The sequence below is a fragment of the Aristolochia californica genome, unplaced genomic scaffold (assembly GCF_029961685.1).
Source record: "Aristolochia californica isolate CCGP_79_NKW_82.1479 unplaced genomic scaffold, dmAriCali1.0.hap1 SCAF_3, whole genome shotgun sequence".
Lineage (NCBI taxonomy): Eukaryota > Viridiplantae > Streptophyta > Magnoliopsida > Piperales > Aristolochiaceae > Aristolochia > Aristolochia californica.
In genome coordinates this window covers 28,510,009-28,520,719 of record NW_027181992.1, presented here as the reverse complement: position 1 = coordinate 28,520,719, position 10,711 = coordinate 28,510,009, and the positions used below count along the sequence as shown (strand labels likewise).

At 39.6% G+C, this 10,711-nt stretch overlaps 1 protein-coding gene across 1 annotated transcript; it reads right to left on the bottom strand.

Moving 5' to 3' along the window:
• Positions 1–8,514: 8,514 nt before the first annotated feature.
• Positions 8,515–9,057, bottom strand: LOC137959504 (translocator protein homolog). Its single transcript, XM_068806864.1, has one exon. The coding sequence runs from the start codon at positions 9,055–9,057 to the stop codon at positions 8,515–8,517; it is 543 nt and encodes a 180-aa protein (XP_068662965.1).
• Between the last annotated feature and the right edge of the window lie 1,654 nt (positions 9,058–10,711).

Genomic DNA, 10,711 nt, shown 5'->3' with positions numbered 1-10,711 from the left:
CTGAATTGCTTTAGCTAGGCCGATAAGCTCTCGTTCATAAGCGGCCAACTTGTGGTGGCGTGTGGGCAATTGCCTGCTGAAATACGCCATAGGATGACCTACAGTTGTAAGACCGTGCCAATGCCTCCTTCGGAAGCATCACATTCTACAACGAACTGCTCTTTAAAATTTGGAAGTTGGAGCACTGGGGTTGTGCTTAAGGCGTGCTTCAACTGGGCAAAGGAAAAGGTTGCGTCTTCAGACCAAGTGAAGGAGTTTCGCGTCAGCAAACTCGTGAGAGGATCAGCCAACTAGCCATAGTCTCGAATGAATTTCTTGTAGTAACCAGAGAGGCCCGTAAGGCGGTGAGTGAATGAGGAGGAGGCCAGTCGACTGCCTGGATCTTGTTGTTGTATGCCTTCACCCTGGAGGCAGATATGACATGCCCGAGATAAGCCACCTCGGTGTTGCCAAATGAGCACTTGGATTGCTTGAGAGATAGGTGATGGGACCCCAACAATTGAAAGACATAGCGCAAATGAAGAATGTGGTCATCCCACTTCTTACTGTAGATCAAAATGTCATCAAAGAAAACCAGAATGTACCTATGTAAGAGAAGGCGAAATACCTCATTCATAAGGGCTTGAAATGATGATGGGGGTTTAGATAGCCCAAATGGCATCACGAGAAACGCGAAGTGGCCATGATGTGTGTTGAAGGCAGTTTTCTCCACATTTGAAGGGTGTACCCAAATCTGGTGGTAATCGGATCTCAAATCCAGTTCAGCAAAGAAGTGTGATTCATGTAATTCATCCAACAGTTCATCCACCACTGGAATAGGAAATTGATCCGCGATGGTTTTGGCATTCAGCTCTTTGTAGTCCACACAAAAACACTAGGTGTTGTCTTGTTTTTTCGCCAATAACACTGGAGAAGAGAAAGGGGACCGGCGGGGCTGAATAATTCCTTGTTCCAACATCTGTTGACACTGTCGCTCAATTTCATCCTTTTTTAAATGGGGGTAGCGGTATAGAGGCACCACTACTAGCTCAGTGCCCAATTTTAAACGAATCTGGTGGTCACAAGCTCGGATAGGTGGGAGATTTGTTGGAGCCTGAAATAAATCTGTAAATTCTGTTATGACTGACTGCAACTGACTGTCGGTGGAATCCAGAACTTTTAAATGTTGTAGAGTGCAAGTGGATGGTGCATTAGTCCCATGAAGGGTAATAGGTTGTTGGTTAGACGTAAATCTCATAGTGAGGGACTTGAAATCCCATAAAATTGGACCCAACTGCTGTAGCCATTTAATACCCAACACCAAGTCAAATCCAGCTAGTGGAATAGCCAGGAAATCTGCCATGAATGTGTGTCCTTCAATAACAAAGGGTACTGTTGTACAAACTCCAGTACTGAAAATCTTTTCACCATTGGCTACCGAAACTAAAGTCCTAGAGTTCTGTTGAATATGCAAGCCCAGTTGTTGTGCCGCTGGATGGCTGATGAAGTTGTGGGTTCTGCCCGAATCAACTAAGGCCAGCAACGTGAGGTGTTGTAGGACAACACGGACCTGTATCGTGTTGGTACTGTGCAACCCCATCATAGCATATAGGTAAATGGCTGGATCTTCCTCCTCTGGCTCTTCCGCTGCCTCAAGTGGTGGGGTATCCTCTAAATCATCCACCTCTCACCAAAACAAATGTTTGCATTGGTGCCCAGACAGGTATTGATCATCACAATTGTAACACCACCCCTTGGCCCTCCGCTGCTCCATCTCTGTTCGTGAGAGGCGGCGAATGAATTTGGCGGGTGGTGTTAATTTGTGTGCCTCCAATGTTTGAGAGTTGTTTGGGCACACGACCTTGCCATGGGGGCCTACGCCCCAGAGACTCTTTCAAGACCCTCTGCTTGGCGTCAAGGGTACGGGCAAGATTCATAGCATGAGCTAAGTCCAGTGGGTCATGTAATTCAACTTCCAAGCGAAGTGCTTCTACTAGTACAGTAGTAAATAAATTAACATACTGAGTAGGACACACATACCTGCTGGCTCGTGCCAGCCGTTCCTGAAATTGTTTTTGATAAGCTTCAATGGAACCAGTTTGTTTTACGTTCACCAAATCCCCCAGAGGGTTACATTGGGCTGGGGGCCCAAACCTCAACATGCAATAGTCCTTAAAAATGTCCCAATCATGGATGTGGTGTTTTGAGTCAAATTGATGGTACCATAGCTGCGCTTCGTCGAGCATGTGGAAGGTGGCTAAAGGGACGCGGTCATCCACTTGGGTTCTTTGATTACAAAAAAATTGTTCACATCGATGTAACCATATTAAAGGGTCGGAGGACCCATCATAAGTGGGGAAATCAAGCTTGGTGTACCTGGGAACAGTGGAGTGGCTTGGGCCATGGACACCCCCTAGGTTATGATGTGCTGGACACATAGAAGGGCAGAGTAGATGGATGGGGTGGGGGCTATTGGTCAGCTGGCCTATTGGAACTACCCGGAAGAGCAGAATCCCGAGCAAGCAACTCGCCAACTCGAAGATTGATTTGAAGAACAGTCTCCCAAAGCTCCATAACTTCAGTTCAGATTGCGGCGGTTTGGGTCCAAACTTCCTCCAGTAGATTGCGCCAATCATTTGGAGAAGAAGAATCACCGACATTGGTCCTGCCTGATACCACGTTAAGCACCTAGCCAATACTACCCAAAAGACCGGCCTGGTAGGTAGCGGAAAGCCAAATACTTAGCCCAGGACCACAACAATACACCCACCTTCAAGAGCCAACGTCCACGGCAGCCCACTCACGTGACGGCCTACTCTAGCTCATTGCTAGGTCGCCCCCTCTGCGCAGGACTCTCGTCTCTCAAGACTCACGCTGGGATTCGAACTCATGACGTGGGCGCACACTCTCATACCAAATGTTAAACTCCTTTGCCATGGATCGAGTCACCCGACGATCTCTTCTTGGTTCCAAGTTGGAATTCATCTCTGAGGGAGGCTTGGAATTTTTTGAACACCCTATGGCTGATAAGAATCAAGCTTTCGGAGGAAGCTTGCACCTTGGACCTCTTTGAGAGAGAGAATCCGATCTCTGAATTAAACTAATGATCAATGCTTGATTTCATTGAAGTTGACGTCCCCCTTATAGGAGAAGGCTATGGTTCGAGTACAAAGCAAAGGCCAATAACAAGGACCCTGAAAAGAAAGGAAATTACATCTAAACCAACCAAGTGTTTAAACCAAAAAATTAAATGATTTACCCATGGCGTCTACTAATTACTCGACTGGCTATGGAGTACATAACACACTCCCATGAGTAATGTTAGATTATAGAAGTAATAGCAACATATGATAGAATCCCATATCAACAATGTTTGATTCCCGTTACATAAAGGTAACTGAATCCAAATAACCAACAGAAAAAAAAATTGATCAATCATGTAATTTTGTTGCAAGATGATCAAGACTACAATATCCTTTTAGTCATACACGATAGATCTTCACAATGTTTATGAAGATTATCTTGCCTTAATGTGAATCAAGAATTCAAGAAGAGGGAAAAATTGAAACCGTAAAGAGAGAATATGAAAACAAATTAGATTTTACCTATCTCCACATGGCAGAACTCCTATACACAACTTTTTGAATGGATGACATAGCTACTTGAATAGGGATCCTAACCTCCAAGCTATGATACCATGTAGAAGTTAGAACCCCATGAGAATGACTTTAGGTTAATGTGGAGAGAAGAGAGAGAAGAGGGAGAAATGAGAAGGACGTTAGAGAGGAGACTTTGGATTAAGGCAAGGAGAGAATGCATCAAGGAAAAATAGAGGGTGGTTGGACGTTTTCTCAAAAGAGAGGAAAGGCTTGAATGTCATATCTCTTGGCCAATGCTCTTATTTATAGTATTACAAAGCCCTTAGGGTTACAACTCAATAGAATAAAAGACATACTAAGACAATGTATTTACATCTTTATGCCATCCTTATAGAACATACCATAAATAACCACTTTGCCACTCCTTTGATGTGTTGGTTTCTAGCCTTGAGCTTGTGGGCTTGAGCCCATCTTCCAACAGTACCCATCCTAGTAACTAGGGTAAACACAAGAAAACATAAATAAAACAAAAATACTCATGTGGTAGATATTTATAACACCCAAATCTCCTCACCACATGGCATGTTCATTCCATGACACTTCAAATTTATTTAACAACAACTTGCAACTGAAAATCATGCAAATCTTATCTCAATAGAGTAAACTACAACTTCATACATCAGAAAATTAAACTAAATTAAACTAAAATTAAACTAGCAACTTCAAAAAATACAACATGCAATGGCATAGGATTTCGTGAACTAAAATATAGAAAATGAATAAATATAGAGATCAATTCAATCAAGTTTCAATTAAAGTTTACAATAATTTTAATTTATTTGCAATTGACAAAAATTTCATTAACAGAAAATGAGAAACTAAACAGTAAATCACGCAAAAAATAAATATAGTAATTAAATACCTACATTTAAATTGACATGATAATTAAACACAATAATTAGATTCAATTAACAAAAGCCCTAAAAATCACCTGCTACATCAGCTTTTGAAATTCAAATTCAGGTTCGGAGGGTGTTAGGGCTTCGGTTTTGAGAGAGGGGGCGGCGAGAGGGTGAAATGATAGGGTATTAAGAGAGGGGGTGCTGAGAGGAAATTATGGGGTTCAGTTTTCAAAGAAGGGGTGGCGAGGAGATGAAATGATAAGCATTGATTTTGAGAAAGGAGCGGCGAGAGAATGAACAGAGGGGAACAGAGAAGAGTGAGAGATGTGGCTGAGACGAAGTCTAAGTTGAGAGGAAGAGAGGGCAGTTGAGAGGGGGGCATCGAGGTCGAGGGTGAGGCCAAGCGGGGCAGCAGGTGAGCAGTGGGGAGTGGCGGTAGCAGGGAGCAGCGGTAGTAGGGGAGTGTCGACAACTGGCATGGTGAGAGGGCGAGAGGAGAGGAGAGGAGAGGAGAGGAGAAGGATCGAGCGGGAGAGAGAGAGAGAACGAAAAAATAAGAAGGCGATGAGGGTTTACGTGGCGTGATATGACATGGCTTGATGAGGTATTAATATATTTAATGACATGGCATCTTGCATGGGTGATGACGTGTTGGAATGGTGATGTGGTAGTTGATTGATGCAAAACTGCAAGTGCACAATATTGTAGTTTTATAGTAAAGTGATGAGAAGGTTATGGTCCTCAAGGATTGGTAACTTACTTTTGACAAATACCAAAATTATATTAATCTCGATTTTATCTAGAGAAGTCACTAAGATTTTTGTAATTGCAAATTAAAATAAAATCAATTCAAAGAATATACTAAAATTAAAAGAATGTTGTTGTTCAAAGATCAATTTATTGAGAAAGAAAACTTCTAGGAAATCGATATCACCTAATCTCTCACTATGTTTTACTCATCTAACTAATTGAATTTAATTCTCTGTTTGTTAGCTAATCTCCAATTCATCCAAAAGCCTCTTTTGATAGTCAATTGGAAACATTCTTGTTCATCATTTTATAGAAGAGTATGCAAATTAATAAACCAAGAAAGCATTAAGACCAATGATTTTAATACTACATAGGTTTATACAAGTCTTTTGATCTCTATATTTACCTATGCCGAAATATCCAAGATCTATCTTATAATTCCCTCTTTCGATAGCAAATCACAAGATTAAAATCATCTAATTAATGGCCAGTCAATTAAAAACAATAAGCCCAGAATAAATTAGACAAACATAGAAGAGAATTAATTCAAATTAGCATAGAAAAGCAATCATAATTCAAAACTAGATTACATCGTTTTCTTAGAATAAAAAAAATTTAGTTCATGCTAAAAATTAAATTCAACATAAACGAATTCACCATGTTGTTTTTTCTAAGGGGAATAGATGAAAATGAATAATGAAAATAATCTGCCGTAGGACTTCTTTTCTCTGTCGTGGCTTCTTTTCCTTTCTCTGCCGTCAATTCCCTTCTTCTCTGCCGTGAATCTCCCTTCTTCCTCTCTGCCGTGAATCTCCCTTTTCTCTCTGGTCCAGCCACTCTTCAAAACTCAGATTAATCTTCCTTGCCGTCTCTGCAACCACTCTTCAAAACTCAGATTAATCTTCCTTTCTGTTGCAGCGTTTGTCAACTCTGTTATAGAATAATATTTCGATCCCTTTCCGTCTTTCCAAAACTCAGAATAATCTTCTCCAAACTGCTGTCGCAGCCTTCTTCCTCTAAAACTGTTGTCGCCGCTTCCTTTCTAACGTCACTGTCCCAGCGTTTTTCTTTTTTGTTCTCTCCGACGCAGCTTCTCTTCCAACTCGTGCTGAACTCTTCTTCCTCTCTCCTTTCCGTCTTTTCAAAACTCCTCAGCATAATCTCCTTCTCTCCCTCTCTGCTTTCACATCTTCTTTGACTGCCCTGGGTCCTCTTTTTTCTCCCTCTCTTGCTCGAATAATCCTCCTTTTTCTCTTCTCGTGATTGCAAATGCCAAGTACAAAACCAATGCCACATAGCGTGAAACTCTCCTCCATCCAAACCTCCAACGTCATTCTCTCAAATAGTACTCCTCGTGATTTTCCTTTTGCCAAGTCAAACCTCATCCATGTCTTGTGTCAGATCTAATTTGCATAAGGGATAAGGAAATGGTGATGGATCCCACTCCAGACCCAGTAACATACAGCTTCAGGTACACTGCCCTTAACACCACGACCTTGACGCAGACAGAGCTCCAAGTTTTACATGGCACTTACATGGCCAACATCAGCATCTCGATAGCACAGTAGTTGATGTGTCAATGGACTCACCAAGTGCTGGTGATGTACTTTGATGATGTAGCGATACATAATCGGTCAAAACTTATGTATAACCGTCACCTTTAATTATACGGTCAAAATTAGATATTTTTTAAATAAATTCAAATAATCATCATTTATCTAATTAATTTTTTTAAATTAGATAAAAACCTAAAAGTCTCAATTTAAAATGAAAAACATCTTGTAAATTGAGTGAGCTCAAAATCTGTTAAAATTGGAGAAAATAAAATGGTAATGTTTATGATTCTGTTAGAGTGACTAGTGCCCATACACGTATGAGTTCCTTATATTTCTGCTACAGTAATCGGTGCCCGTTCAAGTATCTTTGGTGCCACATCGGAGATGCATAGAAATTAATCATATTCGATACTCGCCATAAATAATCGGTCTAAACTTATGTGTAACCGTCACCTTTAATTATACGGTCAAAATTAGATATTTTTTTAAATAAATTCAAATAATCATCATTTATCTAATTAATTTTTTAAAATTAGATAAAAACCTAAAAGTCTCAATTTAAAATGAAAAACATCTTGTAAATTGAGTGAGCTCAAAATCTGTTAAAATTGGAGAAAATAAAACGGTAATGTTTATGATTCTGTTAGAGTGACTAGTGCCCATACACGTATGAGTTCCTTATATTTCTGCTACAGTAATCGGTGCCCGTTCAAGTATCTTTGGTGCCACATCGGAGATGCATAGAAATTAATCATATTCGATACTCGCCATACATAATCGGTCAAAACTTATGTGTAACCGTCACCTTTAATTATACGGTCAAAATTAGATATTTTTTTAAATAAATTCAAATAATCATCATTTATCTAATTAATTTTTAAAAATTAGATAAAAACCTAAAAGTCTCAATTTAAAATGAAAAACATCTTGTAAATTGAGTGAGCTCAAAATCTGTTAAAATTGGAGAAAATAAAACGGTAATGTTTATGATTCTGTTAGAGTGACTAGTGCCCATACACGTATGAGTTCCTTATATTTCTGTTACAATAACCAGTGCCCGTTCAAGTATCTTTGGTGCCACATCGGAGATGCATAGAAATTAATCATATTCGATACTCGCCATACATAATCGGTCAAAACTTATGTGTAACCGTCACCTTTAATTATATGGTCAAAATTAGATATTTTTTTAAATAAATTCAAATAATCATCATTTATCTAATTAATTTTTTAAAATTAGATAAAAACCTAAAAGTCTCAATTTAAAATGAAAAACATCTTGTAAATTGAGTGAGCTCAAAATCTGTTAAAATTGGAGAAAATAAAACGGTAATGTTTATGATTCTGTTAGAGTGACTAGTGCCCATACACGTATGAGTTCCTTATATTTCTGCTACAGTAACCGGTGCCCGTTAAGTATCTTTGGTGCCACATCGGAGATGCATAGAAATTAATCATATTCGATACTCGCCATACTGATAGTACTCATAAAATTAATACATAACTGCTGTCATAGACAGAAATTGTTTCAGATGAAGTTATTGATGTGATTATATGTATATATGTCATTCTTGATACACGGGAGGGAGAGATTGATAGTCGCCGGATCACGGCCAGGGTGATGATATAAACAACACAGAGAGAGTAGATTGAGACAACTGCACTGCACACCACAACAAATCTAGCTCACAAGATTTTACAGGAACCTAGTTACAAGAGCCAACAGCTTCAGAGGAGCTTGAAGTTCATCAACCCCAGGAATCCCGCCCATGCAAGGCATGGCTTCACTAGGTCCCCCGCAATGGGGTTCACTCGCTTGAAAGTCTTCGAGCAGCCGTACAGGGCCATGAAGAGCGAGATGCAAACGGCGAGGCCGACGCCCGTTGCGCCGGACCGGAACACGATGGGCGCCCACATCTGGCTGAGCAGGAACTGCGCCAGGAAGAGAGGCAAGGCCAACGACTGCTGGTGGAAGCCGCCATCCACCCAGACGAGCCAGGCGGAGAGGCTCATGAGGCAGGAGGTAGAGAGGGAAGAGAGGTGGAAAAGCCAGAGGGGTGGATACCAGAACGGCTTGGCGATGCCCTCATACTTGTGGCCGGAACCGAAGAGGTAGATGGTGATCACGGTGAGACCGAGTGGGACAGCGATGGCAATGCCTAGAGATCTGAGGCCCCGCCGGGCCATTGCATACTTCTTCGTCCTCTTGCCCACGTTGCTTCTGGTGTGGATAGTGTCAGCATTCTCGGTTCCGGGAGTACGTCGTTGCATTGTCTGGAAATAAGCGTAGTTACAACAAGCTGTACGCGGTTCAGAAGATTAAAATCGGGAAAAGAGAGACCCGAAAGTTTTTACGAAGGTGCAGGAAGAGGAGAGAGAGATGATGCCGACCATAAGAAATTAAGGGTTGATTTAAGGAGCGGATTCTCTAATTAGAGAAGAAGGCGGCTAAGAAGACACTTGGGAGAAGGCTGTATCGCGGGGTGGAGGGCGGTTGGAATTGGTCTTCTGCAGGGAGCACACGTGGTGAGGACTCGCCAGCAATGCTATTTGGATTTGGTCGAACAGACCATGAGAATTTTCTGGCTTTCTTTCTCCTTTTCATGGGGCGATTCTAATTTTAATAAAACAATTAAGTAAATTCGGAATGGCTGCTGGAGGTGGAGACTTGTTTCTAAAGAGTTTCGAAAGGAATTAAGTAAATTCGGAATGGCTGCTGGAGGTGGAGACTTGTTTCTAAAGAGTTTCGAAAGGGTGTTAGTGCCCTCTGTTTTTGTAAAAAATTACATAAAAATTAAAATTATTTTTTGGGAATTTCCCTAAAATACCTATTTAAAATAAATTATTTTCAAAAACACTGACGTCATCAAAATATTTCTAAAATTACCCAACTTTGACCTGTCAAATGCTTATGTGTGCAGTCAAAAGTGACATTTAAGCTTTGACTGCTTATGTGTCGCCACGTTATCAGTGCAGTAAACATAAATTGACAAGTCGTCTGCCACGTCATTATTTTACCACGTCATCTGCCACATAAGCTGACACGTCATTAAATAAAAAATTAAATAATCCTCACCATATTCCACCATAGGCATTGTTTTTCAAAATAAGTTGTTTTAAATACCTTATGTGTCCCCTCTCATCTTTCTCCTCTCCTCTCCTCTCGCCCTCTCGTCGTTGCTCGGCCTCGGCCTCTCTCCTCTCGCTGCCGTCGCTCAGCCTCGGCCTCCTCTGGCCTCGCCCTCTCTCCTCTCCCCTCTCGCAGTGCCTGCTACCACCGCTCCCTAGCGCTCGGCCTCGACGCCCCCTCTCAATTAAAAAATTAAAAAATATTTTAAATCGATAATAAAATATGTTAAATTAGTAAGAGTAAGATTTTTTAATTAATTATATATTTATTTTATTTTTAATTATTTTAAATATAAGGGAATAATAAATTTGAAAAAAAAACATATTGATAATTTTGATTTTTAAACTCAAAACTAAAATTTTCAAAATTTTCTATTAAAATAATTTTTAAATCGATAATAAAAAGGTGTTAAAATGGGAAGAGTAAGACTTTTTATAACTTATTATTTTAAATATAAGGTAATAAAAAGTGTACCAGTACATTTATTTTTTAAACACAAGTAAAATTTTCATATTTTTTTAGTTAATAAATATTTTTAATTGATAATAAAAGGTGTTGAAAGATTTTTAATTAACTAATATATATTATTAATAATTTATTATTTTGTAAATAATGTGATAAAAATTATACAAATAAATTGTAGTTTTAAACTCTAAAATAATTTTTAGGCTTCGAGACATAAAATTTATTACTGTTCCCAAAGATAAACGTCCAATATTGTAGATATTATGTAATAAAAATGTATATGCTTTTTTATTTTTTAAAAAAATTATTCAATTTTTTTATTTAATGACG